The sequence below is a fragment of the Xiphophorus hellerii genome, chromosome 8, assembly GCF_003331165.1.
Source record: "Xiphophorus hellerii strain 12219 chromosome 8, Xiphophorus_hellerii-4.1, whole genome shotgun sequence".
NCBI lineage: Eukaryota > Metazoa > Chordata > Actinopteri > Cyprinodontiformes > Poeciliidae > Xiphophorus > Xiphophorus hellerii.
The window spans coordinates 3,017,388-3,034,517 of NC_045679.1; the positions used below are offsets into that span (position 1 = coordinate 3,017,388).

At 41.3% G+C, this 17,130-nt stretch overlaps 2 protein-coding genes and 1 long non-coding RNA gene across 4 annotated transcripts in view; 1 reads left to right on the forward strand and 2 right to left on the reverse strand.

The window, feature by feature from the left end:
- LOC116724487 (NLR family CARD domain-containing protein 3-like) overlaps positions 1-17,130 on the reverse strand; it is a 638,369-nt gene that overhangs the window by 394,304 nt on the left and 226,935 nt on the right. The window lies entirely within an intron of this gene.
- c6.2 (complement component 6, duplicate 2) lies at positions 172-17,022 on the forward strand. Of its 2 annotated transcripts, XM_032570219.1 has the most exons (21): positions 172-583; positions 646-818; positions 1,663-1,793; positions 2,864-3,005; positions 7,986-8,120; positions 8,292-8,448; positions 8,573-8,717; positions 8,794-8,935; positions 9,529-9,667; positions 9,802-9,996; positions 10,099-10,342; positions 11,420-11,542; positions 11,636-11,802; positions 12,921-13,146; positions 13,719-13,887; positions 13,979-14,090; positions 14,652-14,784; positions 15,082-15,276; positions 15,403-15,490; positions 16,314-16,558; positions 16,663-17,022. In XM_032570219.1, exons 1-21 carry the CDS (start codon positions 452-454, stop codon positions 16,842-16,844), a joined length of 3,375 nt encoding a protein of 1,124 aa, XP_032426110.1. In that variant the 5' UTR covers positions 172-451; the 3' UTR covers positions 16,845-17,022. The 2 variants fall into 2 exon arrangements, with proteins under 2 accessions (XP_032426110.1, XP_032426109.1); XM_032570218.1 differs by lacking the exons at positions 172-583; positions 646-818; positions 1,663-1,793; positions 2,864-3,005 and adding an exon at positions 7,287-7,587 and having other exon boundaries at positions 7,956-8,120.
- LOC116724643 (uncharacterized) lies at positions 3,028-4,148 on the reverse strand. Its single transcript, XR_004340199.1, has 2 exons — positions 3,819-4,148; positions 3,028-3,064 (listed from the first exon to the last, which is right to left on the reverse strand). It is a non-coding gene; the product is annotated as an uncharacterized LOC116724643 (long non-coding RNA).

The following is a 17,130-nucleotide window of genomic DNA, read 5'->3' on the forward strand; positions in this document are numbered from 1 at the left end:
GAAACTAAAACTGTCATCCATTTAAATTAAAGCATTTTGATGTTTTTATTACATTTAAACCCGGTCAGTTTATTTGTGAGTATCTTCCTCCCTCCGCTCTCTCGTCCTTAAACGGTTAATTTTATTCCGGGGTGACGACTTGTTTTGCTGTTGGCTCCCTCACACGTGAGGCAGAGGCGGAAGCCGCAGCAGCCTCCCCCTCCTGTCGGCCTTCACAGGCGGCTGAAGGTGACTCCATCTCGGCTGGGATGCAGAAGCGGCTGCTGGGGCTTCCATCGGCCGGACACCAGCTCCTGTTTCCCCGGGAAACCAGCGCTCACAGCCGGGGAAGGGAGGCCCTCCGAGCCGGGCTCTCATCCGCCTGAGCTGACTCATTTTGTTGGCTCTTTTTGGGGTCTTTTTATTTCGGGGTGCCTCTCTCTGGGTGGGCTCCGGCGGAGGGGGTGCATGCATGTGTTCCGCACCGTACGGGCGGAAAAAGCGCCCAAGATCCGCAGGGAGCGTCTTCCCCATCAGCAAGGGGGCGCAGGCGGATCCGGAGCGGCGGGAGAGCACGGAGGCGGCGGTGGACGACAGCAGGATGGTGGGTAGAAAAACATTCAGATAAACGGAACCCGGTCTGTCGGTGACTTGTCCTCCTTTCAGACGGTCCAGGAGTTCAACACGCTGGTGGCTCTGTACCGGGAGCAGGTCATTTCTGTCGGGGAGATCTCGGTGGACTGTCCGTCTCTGCGGGCTCAGATGCAGCAGACCCGGTCCAAAGGATGCTCCATGGCCCGGGCCGCGCACCAGGACCTGGCCATCATCTCCGGATCTGGGTAAACACGAACCGCAGTAACACGGATGAATATGGATCAGCATTTTACCGCTTTTGTTTTTGATCTGCGAGTTAAAGTTAAATAAAATACCTGCTAATGTTTTATTATTAAATTCTGATTGGTTATTGTTACAACAATACATTTTCCTGGACGATAAATTGTTCCAGTAATTATTGCGATAAAGTATAATATGTTCTTTTGAAATAATCTTCAAGTAATCTATTACTTCAAGGCTGCAAATACTGCAGGTCCAATGTTATTTGTATTATTGCAGGTTCATCGTCTCAAAACCAAGAAACTTTAATTCTGTTTAAAAAAAATGTTAAAAAGGAACCGGAAGGCATGTTAAATATCCAAAATAAAACATCAATATCAACCAAGAGCAATAAATAAAACAGTTTATTTTATATTTTTATTTCAAAAAATGACAATCAGAATGAAGATTATTTATTATCTGACATTTTTTTACTTTTACATGCACAGGTCAAAATAAAAAGAGAAAAAAATACAGAATAAAAAAAGATGAGACTAGTACAGAAATAAATAATATTTAAATTCTTGTCAACAGTGAAGGTAGAAGAACTTTATCCATAAAACCTTATTAAAAACAAAGCAGCAGAATATTTTATGTTTTCTAAAACACATCATTGAACTTCAGACAAACTCATAAAAGAAAACAATTACAGTATTCGATTAGTAAATTATGCCACAAACTGATTAAATGTGCACCAGTTTCAGTTCCACAGTTTATTGGGTTTTTATTATCACTTCCCTCCTGACGCATTAGTGAGTCTAAATCTGGAGCTCCGTCTGTGACTCTCCTCATCCATCTTCTCTCCTGCAGGCCGGAGGACGGACAGATCCATCCTGAAATCTGCCGGCTCTTCATCCAGCTGCAGTGCTGCCTGGAGATGTTCATAACCGAGATGCTCAAGTCCATGTGCCTGCTGGGGGTTCTGCAGCTGCACAGGAGAGGTGCCTGCACACAAACAGAGACACTTTTTATTACTTATTTACTAAGTTTACAAGCTTTTCTTATAACCAGAGACTATAGCTGAAAAGTTGCTGTGCTAACCTGAAAGCACTATTTATAAATATTAGTTCTGCTAACGCTAAAGTTGATATTTTACATCAGACGTGTGTAGAGTGAAGAGTAGAACCACTTCAACATATTTTTACTCAAGTAAAAGTAAAAAACCTATTTGGTAAAAATTTACTCAAGTCCTGAGTAACTGATCAAATGATCAATCATTTAATATTTAGAAATTACATCATCAGATGGACTAAAATGTAAAGTTAGGTGACAATTTTGGTATTTTAAAGACCAAAATGACAATAATTCAACAAAAAAAATAACAAAATCAGTTTCCAAATCAGTTTCTTTTAATAAAAAAACTTATTAAACTTTAACAAAAACTGCTGGATTTTTGGTTAAAACATGTTTGTTTTTCATTCAGTGGATAGAAAATCCAGATTTTTTACTCAAGTAAGAGTAGAAATACTTCATAATAAAATTACTTAATTAAGTAGAAGTAAAAAGTACAGCATAGTAAAAATACTCCTAAAAGTAAATATATTTTTAAAACGTTACTAAGTAAATGTAACTAGTTATCACCCAACTCTGTTCAAAATAGTATATCATCCTAAACAGGACATGATTTGAGATTATGGGAAGCTAAGTGCGCTAAACGTTTTCAAAATTAGCAAAAATGCTAATGCGCTAAATGAAAAATTAGCTCTGTTATTAGCATTGGAATTAAGCAAAATATTAGTAATTTTTTCATGTATTTTGATACTATAACCACACGCTGTGATACAGGTGTGAAGACAGTAAAACCCTCCAGCTGTTTCATCAAACATGTCTGAGATTTTTCTTTGACCACCAGATGGCAGCAGAGAGTTGGTTAAATTACTAAGATACTTTTTTCCAAGGAAATCTTTGTTTAGTGTAAATAAAACTAGAGCTTTAAGTGAAACTCTGATCCTGCTGGAGGCAGTGAGCAGGTGTGTGTTGCTGTCGCTTTATTTGTGGGTTTTCCTCCCAGCAGGAACCGACTCGGAGCCCAGAGTCGACTTCCGGATGGACGAGAGCTCGGACGTTCCCATCCTGGAGGACCGCTCGTCGTCTCCCATCGATTACCCTCAGGAGACGTGGCTGGTGGGGACGGACATCGACAACATAGAGAGGTGCTGCTCTGTTCTTCTTCTGTTTTCCGTTCTACCATGCGACTCATCCCAACGTGTTTCTATTGGCAGAGACATGAAAGAGATGAGAAACTTACTCAGCAAACTCAGGGAGACGATGCCGCTGCCGCTGAAAAATCAAGGTACATCCGATGTAGTATCAGTGAAAATTACTGCTTGGAATAACAAGTTATCATGAACGTCTCATGGATTTAATATAGTTAGAAAAGTTTCTGGACTCAGTGGTCTGATGAGGCGGACATTTTGATGGTGGAAATGTTTCTGTTCATAATGTCCCGAAGACAAAACTCCTAAACTAGCTGGTTACAGCAGTGTTTACTTGACAAGCATTAGCTTTTGCTAAATACCAGGTTGGTATAGCAGGTTAGCATTAGCATCCGTTATGTTGCTGTAGTGCTTTAGCAGTAGCTTTCACTAAATACTATGCTAATGTAGCGCTTTGCCATTAGCTTCTGCTAAATACCATATTGCTATAGCACTTTTGTATTAGCTCGCATCATGTTGTTGTAGCGCTTTAGCTTTAGTGAAACTACAGTTTATGGTTAGTGCTGTAGGATTAGTGCAGCTACCCTGTTAGCTAGCAGAGTGCTCATCTCTGCCTTCAGCCTACTTCATCCTGTCAGACAGATTCAGTTTAGCTGATTTTCTGATTCTGCAGATCAGACAGTAATCAGACCAGAGGCTGAAAAAACAAACCCAAACCCTAAACCTAAAATCAGTTTGTCGATCTGAAACATTTAGCTATCAGCTCAGATAAAGTTTTCTGCTCATCATGTGAACTCTGGATGTTCTGACCCGTTTCAGACGACAGCAGCTTGTTGAACCTGACTCCCCAGCCGCTGGTCCGGCAGAGGAAGAGGCGCTTCCCCGGACTCTGCTGCATGGTGTCGGGCTGAGGATCGACAGCAACCTTTACTCCGGCTCTCACTCACATTTCACTTCATTTCTTCAAACTAAAATTGTAATCTTGGGTTTCCTCAAGAGCTCCAGAATGTCTAAACTTGGTGTTTTATTTGGAAGCGGGTCTTTGAGACGTCAGATTTGTTCGGTTTCTGACCCTGAAGCGTGTAAATGTCCAGGCTATGCAGCAGCTGCCTCACTGTGCTTCTCTCATGGCTCCACATCGTCTCCAAGTCTCATTCGTCTTCTGATCTGTGTGACGTGACAAAGCAAGTCCTCCACGTTGCGCCGCGTTCATGTACAGAGAGAAGAGAGGAAAAGAAGAAAAGCTGCTTCTGAATCTTAATCATATACGTTTTTAAAGCATATTTTTATCGCTTCGATGTTGTCGGTGATAAACTTTGCCTGTCTGACAGGAAAATCTGCTTTTTTCTGCCTGGACCAGTCGGTGCAGAAACTGAAACATGCATGAAAAATGTCAGAAAAGTGTTAAAAAGTATCTGATGCTAACGGTGCCTTGGAGGGGGATTCACATCGCTCACCCTAAACCACCGTGGATGATCGAACAGGCATTCTTAGTCGTGAAAAGGAAGGAAAATAACATCTTTAGCTTTATAGTTTAATGAACTCCAGTCCGTTTTACTAGAAAGTGAACTCTGGTCCGCCTACAAACCGAGGTCTGGGTTCAATTGACGTGAATTCTGGTGCATTTTAATGCATATGTGAACGCCAAGTGGACTGGAGACCACTCCAAAAGCAGGAAGTGGACTACAGTGCAGGGCATTCTGGGTAAATACAACCAAAACAACAATGCTAGGTAGCGCTAGCGGGAAAGACGACTCGAGAAATTCTACAACTGCTAGAATCTGACATTAATCCATTTTTTCTTTACATTTCATGGAGAACGAAGTTGTGCTCAGTGTTTTATTCAGAGGATTTTATGTAATTTCGCTCAGTGGTTCTTGGTGCAGCGCCCCCACAGGCGAGGAGGGGAACAGGTTGCTCAAAAGGTTTGGATCGTTTGACAAAGTACAGAACCAAGTCTCCAGGACTATCAGGCATAAAACATTCTAAAACTAGCTTTCTAACTAAATAATTAGTTTGGAACTAAATATTTGCTTGCTAATTAGATGCCTACTCTGAAACTGATGAAATTACTTCCTAGCATCCAAAACAAACATGCTAGTCCAACGGTAGCTGAAGAAATAACACGTGATTTTTCCCCAGAGATAAAAGATAAATCCTACAAACGCTAAAATCTTGTGCCACTCCATTTTTGTTCGTAAAGAAGAAAGTTGCACTCTGTGTTTTCTTTCAGTGGTTTTTAGTGCAGCGCCCCCACAGGTGAGGAGGGGAACAGGTTGCTGAAACAGTTTGGAGAGAACAGCAGCAGCTGAAAATGTAACAAATGTTACAGTTTTGGGACTATCTGGTGTGAAAACACCCTAAAATCAACCTCTTATCTTCTCTGATCTCCATATCTTGGTAGGTTCGTTCCTCTTCACAATGTCTGAACTCTGCTGTTCAGGGTTGTCACATAAAATCCTAATAAAAACAGCGCGGTTTGTAGTTGTAGTGTTCAAAGGATATAAAGATCTCTAGCGCTCCTTCTCCACTGTCAGATCTCCCTCTAATATCTGCTTCGGTTTTAGCCAAGTTGGGTGTATAAACTGGCGGTGCGTTCCTCACCATGTGGGCGGAGCTCTGGTCTGATGACATCATCTGTGTACCATTGGGCGGCAATTTTATGCCAAATCTCTCGCCATATTTGTTCTGAGTCTAGTTAAAGGCGTAACTAGACGATTAGCGTACCGAACCGCTCCGCATTAATGGCACTTATGCTTTCTTCTTCTGTTTAATTTTGAAACTGGTGATTTTATTTGCTTCAGTAGTCTTCCCTAAAACAAAAATGTGAATTGGGGCCATTAAGTGTGTTCAATATAATGGCACCAATATTATGGGACCAATTAGCCATAAATTGGGGCCTTTTTTTTGTTGTTGAAAATTTACAAAAACATTTAAAAGAAAAAACAAAAAGTCTTTTAATTTTTTTTTCCAAAGAAAAAATTTTGGAACCGCAAAAAAAGTTTCAAACTAAGAAAAATGTAAATAAAAAAAATGAAACTAGAAAAAAAAACCTGAATCTAAAATGTATTTTTGAAGTTCTTTTTTTTTTTTAGTTCTAAATCTTATTTTTCCGTTTTAAACCTTTTTCTAAGTTTCAATTTTCTTTCTTTTGAACAAACTTTATGGCCCCAATGTAGTTCCATACAGAGGAATGCTTTTATTTTTTAGTTATCGCATTACTCTGATAAAGCATCACTTTTAAAATGAAAACAGCAAAAACACAGAAATAATCTCCTGTTTGCATCCAGCCGGGGCCATTTTGCAACCGAATGTAACGTGACCTGTAAACGATTGTGTTTTGTTTTCAGTTTCACTGTGACGCTGTGCTGATGTTTTAAATAGTCCGTCTTGTTTTTGGCATGTGTGTGACTCCGATTAGGCCTCTGTGTCGATGTCTCCTGCAGAGTAGAAGGAAACTGCTGAACTTAATGTACAGCTTAGGACATTTTATAACAAAAATAAAGTTTTATATACAAGAATTTAGATCATTTTGTTGTTTCTCTATCAGTTCAATGGATCATATTAATCAGAAATTAGCATTAGCTAAATACTAAAATCACAAATTAAATTCAGAAATACTTTAAGTTGTAAACCAATATATACGTTTCCTCAGAGCAGTCGGTCTTTCAGCGGTTCTGAAGATTTAGGGTCCAAAGTAACGTGTAAATATAACTTTATATTCTAATACGCTACTTAAAATGAGTTCAACCTACAAGTGAAACTCCTGGCGCCATGTTTGATTCCTAACAGGAAGTGGTGGTTGTTTTGGAGCAATCTGATTGGCTGACAGGTTGTAGTTCTGCGCCACACTGCCCCCTATTGGTTTGGCGTAATTAAAACAACAATCAGTGATGGATTTGTGAGTTTATGTGGATAAAAGAAATCCCGTGTGTGATATTATGTTTTAAAACAATGTGACAGACACTTTGGTTCACATAAAACCAATACATCAGGAATTTGTTTGGGACTAAATGGGAATTAATAAAACTTTTAGATGTTTATTGTTATTGATTAAAGTGCAACATAAACAGTATTTTAGTTTCATGTTTATTCAGTTTGAATAAAAATCTGGCCCATTTTCCTTCTATCAGATGGTTTTGTTTTGCTGAAATGATCCAAACTGGGCTGAGATGTTCTTCATACTTAAACAAAGCGTCGATTGTGCAAAGCTGCTGATTGTGAAAATGTTTGGAAAACTTGGAAGTCATAAATGAGCAGAAACATTCTCCGTTCCCCTCTGGAAGATAAGCAGTGAAACAGAACATCTGGTTTGCATCAAGCAGCCTGGAAATTCCAGAGCTGCTGCTCTTCCCGTAACAACCAGGATCAAGAACCTGTGATTTATTTTTGGACACCAATTGGTCAACATGAATTCATAAACAAGTGCATTCCCCTGAGGATCGCTGTGGGTTTATATCCACCCAGACAGGAAGCTCAGCCTCAGATCAGCCTGCAGTTCTGCTTTTATTACCAACCGATTCAAATTTCTGCAGGAATCTGATTAAAATCCCTCCTGCAGACGACAGCAGTTCATCTGGTGAGTTATGGCTTCATCTTTTCAGCTTTTATGGTTAAATTCTGTTTAGTCTGAAGCAAAACCTGCTGCAAAATGTCTAGATATTTAATTAAGGAGGAAAATGCAAGTGATTTGCATGAAAACTGCAGATGCATTTAAAGCAATTTCTCAAAATGAGAACCTGCAGAAAAAGAAATCTGACTTTAATTTCAGAATTCTGGAAGAAAAGTCACAATTTTCTACAAAAAAAAGAATTCTGTGAATAAAGTTAAAAATCTTAGATCAGTTTTGTTTGCTTGTTTTTTCAGTGACCCTAATTCTCCTCTGCAGAAACTAAATGAGCCATCTTGGGTTATTTCAACATAAATAAAAACTTAAACAATCTTCAGGTTGAGCTGCTCGATGTCTCCATCCCGCAGCATGATGCTGCCGCTGCCGCTGCTGCTCCTCGGCTTCATATCCGGCAGCCTGGCCTGTCACTGTGACCGGTACCCCTGGACCGCCTGGTCCGCCTGCACCAGAACCTGCAACTACGGCACTCAGACCAGAAACAGGTAAGAAAAAAAAACAGATTTATAGAGTTAAACACATCACAAGGTTTTTATTTTTCTAAATGATGTTTGAGAAACGGGCCGTTGTGCAACAACGAACCAGAAATATTTACAGGACTGTTGCTAAACCAAACCCAGAAGACTGAGACAGACTTTCCCGTCTCTGTTCTCCAGGAACGTTCAGTATGATGATTATTACTGGAAGAACAGCTGCCCCCAGATGTGCGCCAGAAGTGACACCAGAGGTTGTAACCAGCAGGCTTGTCCGATCAACTGCGTCCTGTCCGAGTTCAGCCAGTGGTCCGACTGCTCGCCCTGCGCCCGGAAGCAGGCAGGACCACAGTCACCCCAACATGCTGCTTCTTTCACATTCACATTAGAAACTACAGTATTTTTTAAAATAATTTATTAAACCCAGCTGCTATGACTCAGGTTTCTGCCGTGTTCTGCTTCAGTTTCGGACCCGGTCTGTGGTGAGACCTTCCCAGTTCGGTGGCTCTGAATGCAGAGAGGAGCTGACAGAGGAAAGGCCCTGCTATCCCTCCAAAGAGTGCCAGTTACCGCCTGTGGACTGCAGGGGCGACTTCAAGTGTGGCAACGGTGACTTCACCTAAAATTATGAATCTGCTGAACTTCAGCTGTAAGAAATGATTAAAAATAACCTTTAATGCTGCAGGGCGCTGCATCAACTCAACGCTGACATGCAACAAACAGAACGACTGTGGAGATAACTCAGATGAGAGGGACTGCGGAGCCTTTTCAGTCGTCTGTCCTCCTGAGAGGAGACCTGCCCCGGGGGTTGATCTGGTTGGAAATGGGTAAACTGCCCCATTCTTACCCCAAACTGCTAATTACCCCATAGATGTTTGTGGAAGTGTATTTTTATTATCAGCAGTGGGAGCACTTCCACTAGCTAATAGCAAAACAATTTATTTTATTTAGCGTTTTAGCATTTTTGCTAACTTTAAAGACGTTTAGCGCACTTAGCTTTACCTATATGAATGTTTTCAGACAAATTCTAAAGCGCTAATTTACTTGGCTGTTTTATAAACTTTCAGTTGAATAAAGTTCAACGTCTATGTTTAAGTTTTATATTAATTGTTCTCCCAGTAGACAGACGTTTAGCATCTTCGCATTTTTGCTCAACGTTGACAACTTTTAGCTCTCTAAGCAGTAAATCCTAAAGCACTTTAGCATTAGCTTCTGCTAAATTTGATGTTTTTATAACACTAGCATTAGCTAAGCTAATATTTATTTTTGATGTTTAGGGTTAATGATGTAACTAATATTGTATCATTGTCTCAAGTGTCTTTTCCATAAGACCGATGATGTGTCAGAGCAGTGGAAAATAAAAGTAATTTCTGATATTTAACGAAATATTTCCTCCTTCTGTTTCCTGGTTTATATGTAGTTTTGATTTTCTGGCGGAGGAGCCGAGGGGAGAAGTGCTGGACAACATGTTCATGGGAGGAAGCTGCATCATCAGGCGACCGCAAAGCACTTTACTCTACCATCGAATGCCGTACAACTTTAAGACCTTTGACATTAAGGTAGCCGTTGATTATCTGCTCTTAAAACCTTTCCTGCTAATGGGATACTGAGAAACCAAACAAGTGATACTTTATGGAAATGTTCTCCACTTTCTAATTATGTCAGATTTACTAACTGTGCTGTGGATGTTTAGGTTGGGGTGTTGGAAGACTTCAGCACCGACCCGCAGCCGGTGATTTCTGAGCCGGTCGTGATAAAGAGATCGGAACAGAGAGGACAAAACACGCGAGATCAAGACAACCTTCACATTTTGTTCTTTTATGGACGCAGTTCTTCCAGCTCCAGTCTGACCTCAAGTAAGGCAGCCTTTGAGGCTTCAAAGAAAAAGGTGATTTAAATGGTAGATCTGCACAACCCATTGCCAACACAAGAACAAAACGTCTTTATTTTATAAAGCACTAAAATCAGTGTCTACCCCACCATTTTCTAGGACTCCAAGTTCTTCCGAGTTCATCAACTTCTACCGATTTCGAACTTTACAGTGAAGGATCCACAGGATCTTGTGCTTTCGCTGCCATTCCTTCAGTTCCTTCACGCTCTGCCACTCGATTACAACTACGCCCTCTACAGGGAAATCTTCCAGCGCTTTGGCACGCACTACTACAGCTCTGGAAAACTGGGAGGCCACTACGATCTGCTCTACCAGTACAGCCGGGAGGAGATAAGAAGCTCAGGTTATACATCACACCCTGGCATTTAGAGTTTAGAACCGCAGTATAAACCAGAGGTACGTCTAAAACGCCATGCATGGAAATTATCAGGTAAGTTCACCTTGTGTCCATCCTGCTCACCTGGGGACACAAGCAGGGTCCAGAAGACAAACGCTGATCTCCTCATTCCCAATATCTATTGCCCAGATCTCATTCTAATGGTCCTAATCTATATCTCAAGGTTTAAGATGAGAGTCAAAGTATACAAATCGAGTGCTTCAGTTTTCGGTCCAACTCAGTTTATAAATTAGGTAAAAATTTTTTTTTTTTTTTTTTTTTTTTTTTGTAACCCCTCCAGGGGGTCTTTTTGTGGGCTCTAGTGTCCCTTTTCATGAAGTAGGCTGACAGGAAAGGGGGAGGGAGAGGGGGGAAGACATGCGGTAAATGTCGCCGGGTCCGGGAGTCGAACCCGCGACAGCCGCGTCGAGGACTTGAGGCCTCCAAATGTGGGTCGCGCTAACCCCTACGCCACCACGGCACGCCCTTTTTTTTTTTTTTTTTTTTTTTTTTTTGTACCCCTCCAGGGGGTCTTTTGTGGGCTCTAGTGTCCCTTTTTACGGAAGTAGGCTGACAGGAAACAGGGAAGGAGAGGGGGGAAGACATGCGGCAAATGTCGTCGGGTCCGGGAGTCGAACTCGCGACGGCCGCGTCGAGGACTCAAGGCCTCCAAACATGGGTCGCGCTAACCGCTACGCCACCACGGCGCGCCCCTATTAGGTAAAAATTTAATGAGGGTTTATGTTTCTGGCCTGGAGACACAAAGGGATTCCCCCAGAGGAGATGTGACTGAGGACTGGCAAGTCTGGGCCTTTCTACCTAATCTGTTGCTTTGGAAACTAATGGATGGATGTTGGACCTTAAAAGCACCATGAGAACTCTTTCTTAAAAGCCTTGGCTTAAGATTTCTTACTGGTCATCAAAGTTCCTGTATCCTTAAACAAGAAAAAACAGATACTGCCTTATGTAACCTAGTCGACTAGCATTTTTCCAATGAACCAACAGATTAAAACTCAGTTTTTATCTGTACCTTTTTGGTGGCAGGTGAAACAGAAGAGACCTTCAATGGCTGCCTGCACCGAGATATCTCCTGGACTATAATCCTCTACTCTGAATCCAGCAGCGTACACAGATGCACCAACAACCGCATGACTGAGAAATACCAAGGTTACCTCTGAAGTGTAGCGGAGGAAGAGTTTCTCTTATTTCTACGTTTTGGTGTGTCTCTTGGCTCATTTTCTCATCTTGTCTCTTGTCCAGGCTCGTTCATCCAGGCCTCTGAGAAGTCCTTCTCCAGGGTGAAAGGCGGTGGAGCCAGGGAAGCTGGAGCTCTGGCCTGGGAAAGACAAGGCGCTGCGCCGGACAAGACATCCTACAAGAACTGGGCCAAGTCTGTGATTGACAACCCTGCTTTGGTGGACTACCAGGTCAATTCCAGAGAACCTCATAGAAACATTTTATTCATCATTGATGCTTAAGTGTTCAGTGATGAACACTAAGCTGCTTAGTAGAGAAGATAATAGCCAACAAGGGGTTTTCTCACAAAGGGACTTAGAGAGAAAGTACTCTAGGATGGTGTTACGGTTGGTTTCACTGGGTACTCCAGCTTCCTCCCATCTAAAGACATGCATGTTAGGTTAACTGGCTACTCTAAATTGTCCTAGGGTATGGCAGGGTGTATATATGGTTGCCGTGTGATTAACCAGCAATCTGTTCGTGGTGCATCCCGTCTCTCACCAAATGACCACCAGCCTCTCCTCAACCTCGCTAGGACAAGGAGGTACAGACGATGGATGGCATTTGCGAAGGTGTAAACAAAGACAAAGAATTCCCCAAAATGGCTGTCATTGCCAAGTGATCTGTGTGGTCTTGTGACAAGATGGCTGCCATGACTAGAACCAATTATTTAGTCATGAGATTGTCAATCAGGGGACCATATTTTGCCTGTAAGTGCTCTACACTCATTGGGTTTCACCCCCTGGTACCAGCAACAGTAAATCTTTAGAAGAGTCATCCAGATGTTTAACTGATTAACTCCTTGTTCATACAAAAGGAAATGTTGAATGGATGTGGCAGCTTGAACGAAGGATGCCTGAAGCATAACTAGCACCCAGACGGCATAAATCACCGGCATACAGTTCAGTTTTAAGCCATCCACAGTTAGCATCCTTGCTAACAGAAGTCTGAGAAAGCATTTCTCTCCTTGTGTTAACTCGCTGCTTGTGAATTAAGTTCTTGTGACGTTTCTTGTCCAGGTTCTATCCACAGTTGTTTCTCTCTTAAAAAGGAACCTTTTCCTTGTCGCTTGATGTCATTAGAGAGCTAGCGTCCACATTGATATGGTCTAGTTACTTTTAGCTTAGCAAGAAATCACTTATAGCTGGTCATCTCATTATTTTGAGAATATTTTACAAGGCTGGTTAGTAGGTGTAAGTAGCTACTATCTTAACGTTTTCACAAAAACTTCCTCCTAATTCACCAAACTGACGTCACTCTGATTCTAATCAGTAACGATATTAAAGACTCCTTGTTCGTGTTTGTTCAGTTGCGTCCAATCATAGATCTGGTTCGGGGAATTCCCTGTGCTGTCACAAAGAGGAGACAACTGAGGAAGGCTCTGCTCCAATACCTGGAGGAGTTTGATACCTGTAAGTGCGCCCCGTGTCCCAATAACGCCAAGCCGGTTCTCTCTGGGACCGAGTGCAAGTGTGTTTGCCAGACAGGAACTTTCGGCACCAACTGTGAGATACGGGCGCCTGACTACACTTCAGGTACGCAACATTTTGAGTACTAAGCTCATTTAGTTAGATCCTGCGTGTTTTATTATTATTCAAAATATTTTTTTATATTGCCCGGCCACTGTACAATGTCTCTCTATGCTTAGAGAGTTTCTGAAACTCTAAGCATAGATAACTTAGCATAGATGCTTAAAGTGGCAGAAACAACAACAAAAAGAATCTAGCTAAGAACTTTTATGATACAATTAATCAGTTAACAATGTTTCGAACTGAAATTTAATTTATATAGTAGAAAAAAATACATAAAAAGTAACAAATATTTCCCCTGAATGCTGATTAGCCACTAGCTTAACCAGGGATTAGCAGCTAGCATAACTAGTGGCTGATTTTTCCATTTATTAATCTATAAATGAATCTGTTTGACTTCAGAATATGTTGACTGTTCAACTACTTCATACCTTTATAATTAACAAAGAACAAACTAAGGTATCAATTTAAATCTATATGTTGGACTGTTTTAGCCTTCCAAGCTAATAGGCTATGTGGATAAACTATTAGCTTGACAAAAATGTGGTTTCTGCTGGAAAGTTGTTTGTTTTCCACAGAGGCAGTGGATGGTTACTGGAGCTGCTGGGGGCCGTGGAGCAGCTGCAGCGGCTCCATGAGGAGACAACGAACAAGGAAGTGTGACAACCCTGCTCCCCTCAGAGACGGCCAACCCTGCGACGGTCCAAACAAGCAAGAGGAACCGTGTCCCCTCTCCCTGTTTGAAAAGTAGGACTCAGACGGACTCAAGTAAAATGAACTGTTTCAACCAGCAGGTTTGGTTTTATAGAGTTGCTTGTTGTTTGGGTTTCCTGTGCAGAAAAGAGTCGTGTGACAACGATGATGAGTTCACTGTGGGATGGAGGGATGAGCTGCCGCCGGGGGTGGAGGGCTGTTTGAGGCCGCAGAGACCGAACCACAGCTTCCTCAGGGTAACACTCTACTTAAATGGACAAAACCATGTCTGCGTTTAACAATACATTTCATTTTTAAGCTAATAGCATTTTACAAAGCTATTGTAGGTAGAAAAAAACGAAGTAAATTTAAGCCTAAAAAATCAGAAATTTTGAGGTTAATCTTCTAAATGTACTAGAAAGAAAATAGGAAATTTCTGAGTTTTAAAAGTCAAACGTTTGCTAGAAAATAATCAGAAAATTTTAGATTTATCTTGGAAATTTCTAAAAAAAAAAAAAAAAAATTGGAAATTTCTGAGTTTTAAAAGTTAAGAATTTAACTTGGAAACTTTTAAACTACTCTCAGAAATTTTCCAGAAAAAACAAAGAATTTTCCGAGCTTCAAAGTTGAAAATGTGCTAGAAAAAATAGAAATTTTGAGATTAATATCAGAAATTTCTAAAGTTCAAAAGTTGAACATTTTAAACTCTAAGTTTCTTTTAAATGACTTTTTACAGATTATTAGCACAAATGTCCTGATACGCTGTTGTACATTTGATCATTTTAAGGTCTAATAATTGTTTTGCTCCATTCTTGTAGAAATCTAAACAGTATTACAGCTTTGGTGAGGATGAGGAGTTCCAGTGCTTCACTGGATTTGAACTGGAAGGTTTCCAGTTCATTAACTGTCAACCAGATGGAACCTGGAGTCAACCAAGAGGAAGATGCATCAGTAAGTTTGTGTTTTGTAGAGAAACCAGAGTCCCAAACTTTTACAGATAAATCCAGACATTATTTAGCTGTAATGATAAGATTTAAACATGAAATTAAAAAGCATTTTAAAGTTCCAAAGATCATAAATTACCAATAGAAAAGTTTGGATAGAATGAGAAATATGGGTCTAAAAGTTGGTAGTGATTTAGGGACAAGTCCAAGTCAAGTTGGAAGTCTTTGAGTTGCTTTTACACTCAGTGTTTTCATGCATTTCTCCACAGGAAGTTCCTAAAATCTGCCTCCTTCTTGTCTTTAGAGAGGCTTTGCGTTGCTCCGGAGGCCCCAGAGAACATGGTGCTGTATCCCTCCAGAGAGACGTACAGAGTGGGCCAATCGGTCGGTTTCAACTGCAATGAGGCGGGTTTGATGCCGATGCCAAGAGGCCTCTACAGGTGCAGCAGCAAACTGACCTGGGAGCCTCCGCTGCCTGCAGACCTCCACTGCACAGATGGTTGGTTGGAAACAATCAAGAGTCTCTTGCAATTTGACAAACTTCTGTAATAAAGTCGTCTTGTTTGCTAGCTGTGAAGCAAATTAGTGAAAATGCTAAAATAATTTTCTCTTTTTGCCTGCTTAGTGCAGCCATTTGTTCCTGATGGTCAGTGTGGTCCAGGACAGAAGCGACAGAGATCCGGCTGTGTCTGCATTGAACGGGAAAGTTGTCTGTAGGGGATTTTTAGATCGCTGGCATTTTCATCATTTAAAGCCTCTGGGGCTCATTGGTCTCCAGACAGACGTGTTTTACCATCTTTAGTTAAATTCAGTGTTGGGCACTGCTAACTAAAAATGTAGTCACACTAATCCTAAATCACTAATCAATAGTTCTGTTAATGCTAAAGCACCCCTCCAACATTGCATCTAGCAGAAGCTAATGCTAAACACTAGGCGCTAAATTCTCACCATGTGTCATTGACACAATATTTACATAAACGTCTAGTTACTTGAACCATTCTTAAGCCTATAAACAAACTTTGTTCAACTGAAAGTTTACAAAACAGCCAAAAATTTAGCTGGAAAAATTTACTTGAATGAAAGTAAGTTTGCTAAACGTTTTCAAAATTAGCAAAAATGTCCTAAAAAGTCCTAAACATCTAACTACTTGGGGAATTTTTAAGAAGCGACAACCAAAATGTCAACACAGAGATCAAACTTTATTCATCTGAAAGTCTGCAAAATGTCCAAGTTAGAATTTATTTGGAAAAATGAAAAAGCTAATTGCGCTAATCATTGTCAAAATTAGCAAAAATGTAAAAGCTAAACATCTAACTACTTGGTGAATTCTTAGCAGACAGAAACCAAACCATAAAAACAGCTGCGCTAAGCATTTTCAAAATGAGTTAAAGCACTAATTGAAAGATTAGCTTTGCTATTAGCATGTTAGCATAAGTGTGTCCACCGCTGGATAAGTTTGCTAAATATTCCTAATTTGACAAACAGAGCCTTGTTTGGAAGAAGAATGATCTGATCTGAGCGTTCACCCGTCTTTAGTTCACAGTCGGCGAGTCTCTGCGTCCTCAACGTAAACCTGGGTGTCGCCGTGTCGATGTCGCTCTGCTCCTTCCACGCCGGCCGTTGCCACGGCGACCCACTCTTCTACATCAGTGAAGGCGTGTGCGACTCGGTCGAGCCAGCCAAACTGGAGCGGGCCAAGTTCAGAGCCAAGATGTCGCCCAGGAGTTCGTTGCACGTGCCGTGCGACTTGGACACCTGCTACGACTGGGAGACCTGCTCCGGTGAGTCGGTCTGGCGTCTCATGTACTGGGAAGTCTGGGAAGTGATACTGGGAAGTCTGGGAAGTGATCAGACACCATGTCTAATGTTTATTTATGGGTTCTAGCCTCTAAGAAGTGCCAGTGCAAAGCTCCTCTTGACTGCCCCAAAACCTCGGACCAGATGTTCTGCGTGAAGCTGAAGCCGATGCAGATGATCCGAAGCATCAGTCTTTGCGCTTTGGGGGCTATCAGCTGCAGCGGCTTTGAGTATGAAATTCTCAACGAGGGCGCTTGTCAGAGCAGATGATGGTCCAAGTGAACCTCCCTGCAGCTACAGATGATGATTAAAGTGAATGAAAGCTTTTTGAAGCTAGTTAAGCTTGGTTGGTTGTCCTGACTGTTGCTATTTTGTGGGTATAATCAATGGATGGCATTTAATGCTCTATTTTACTTTGTAATGCAATAAAACTTTATATTTAAAACAATGTAGACATTTGTTTTGTTGACAAAGTGGATTCACACCAGTTTCTAGAAACTCAGGTGTGAATACTAATCAAACTCTGGTTCGCCTACAAACCAAGATCTGGGTTTGG

Excerpts from the sequence above, each read along its gene's own strand:
- c6.2 (XM_032570219.1), top strand. The coding sequence starts at position 452 with ATGTGTTCCGCACCGTACGGGCGGAAAAAGCGCCCAAGATCCGCAGGG. Across the intron at positions 819-1,662 it reads GCCATCATCTCCGGATCTGG|GCCGGAGGACGGACAGATCC; the intron begins GTAAACACGAAC and ends TCTCTCCTGCAG. Across the intron at positions 11,803-12,920 it reads CTGCTTTGGTGGACTACCAG|TTGCGTCCAATCATAGATCT; the intron begins GTCAATTCCAGA and ends GTGTTTGTTCAG.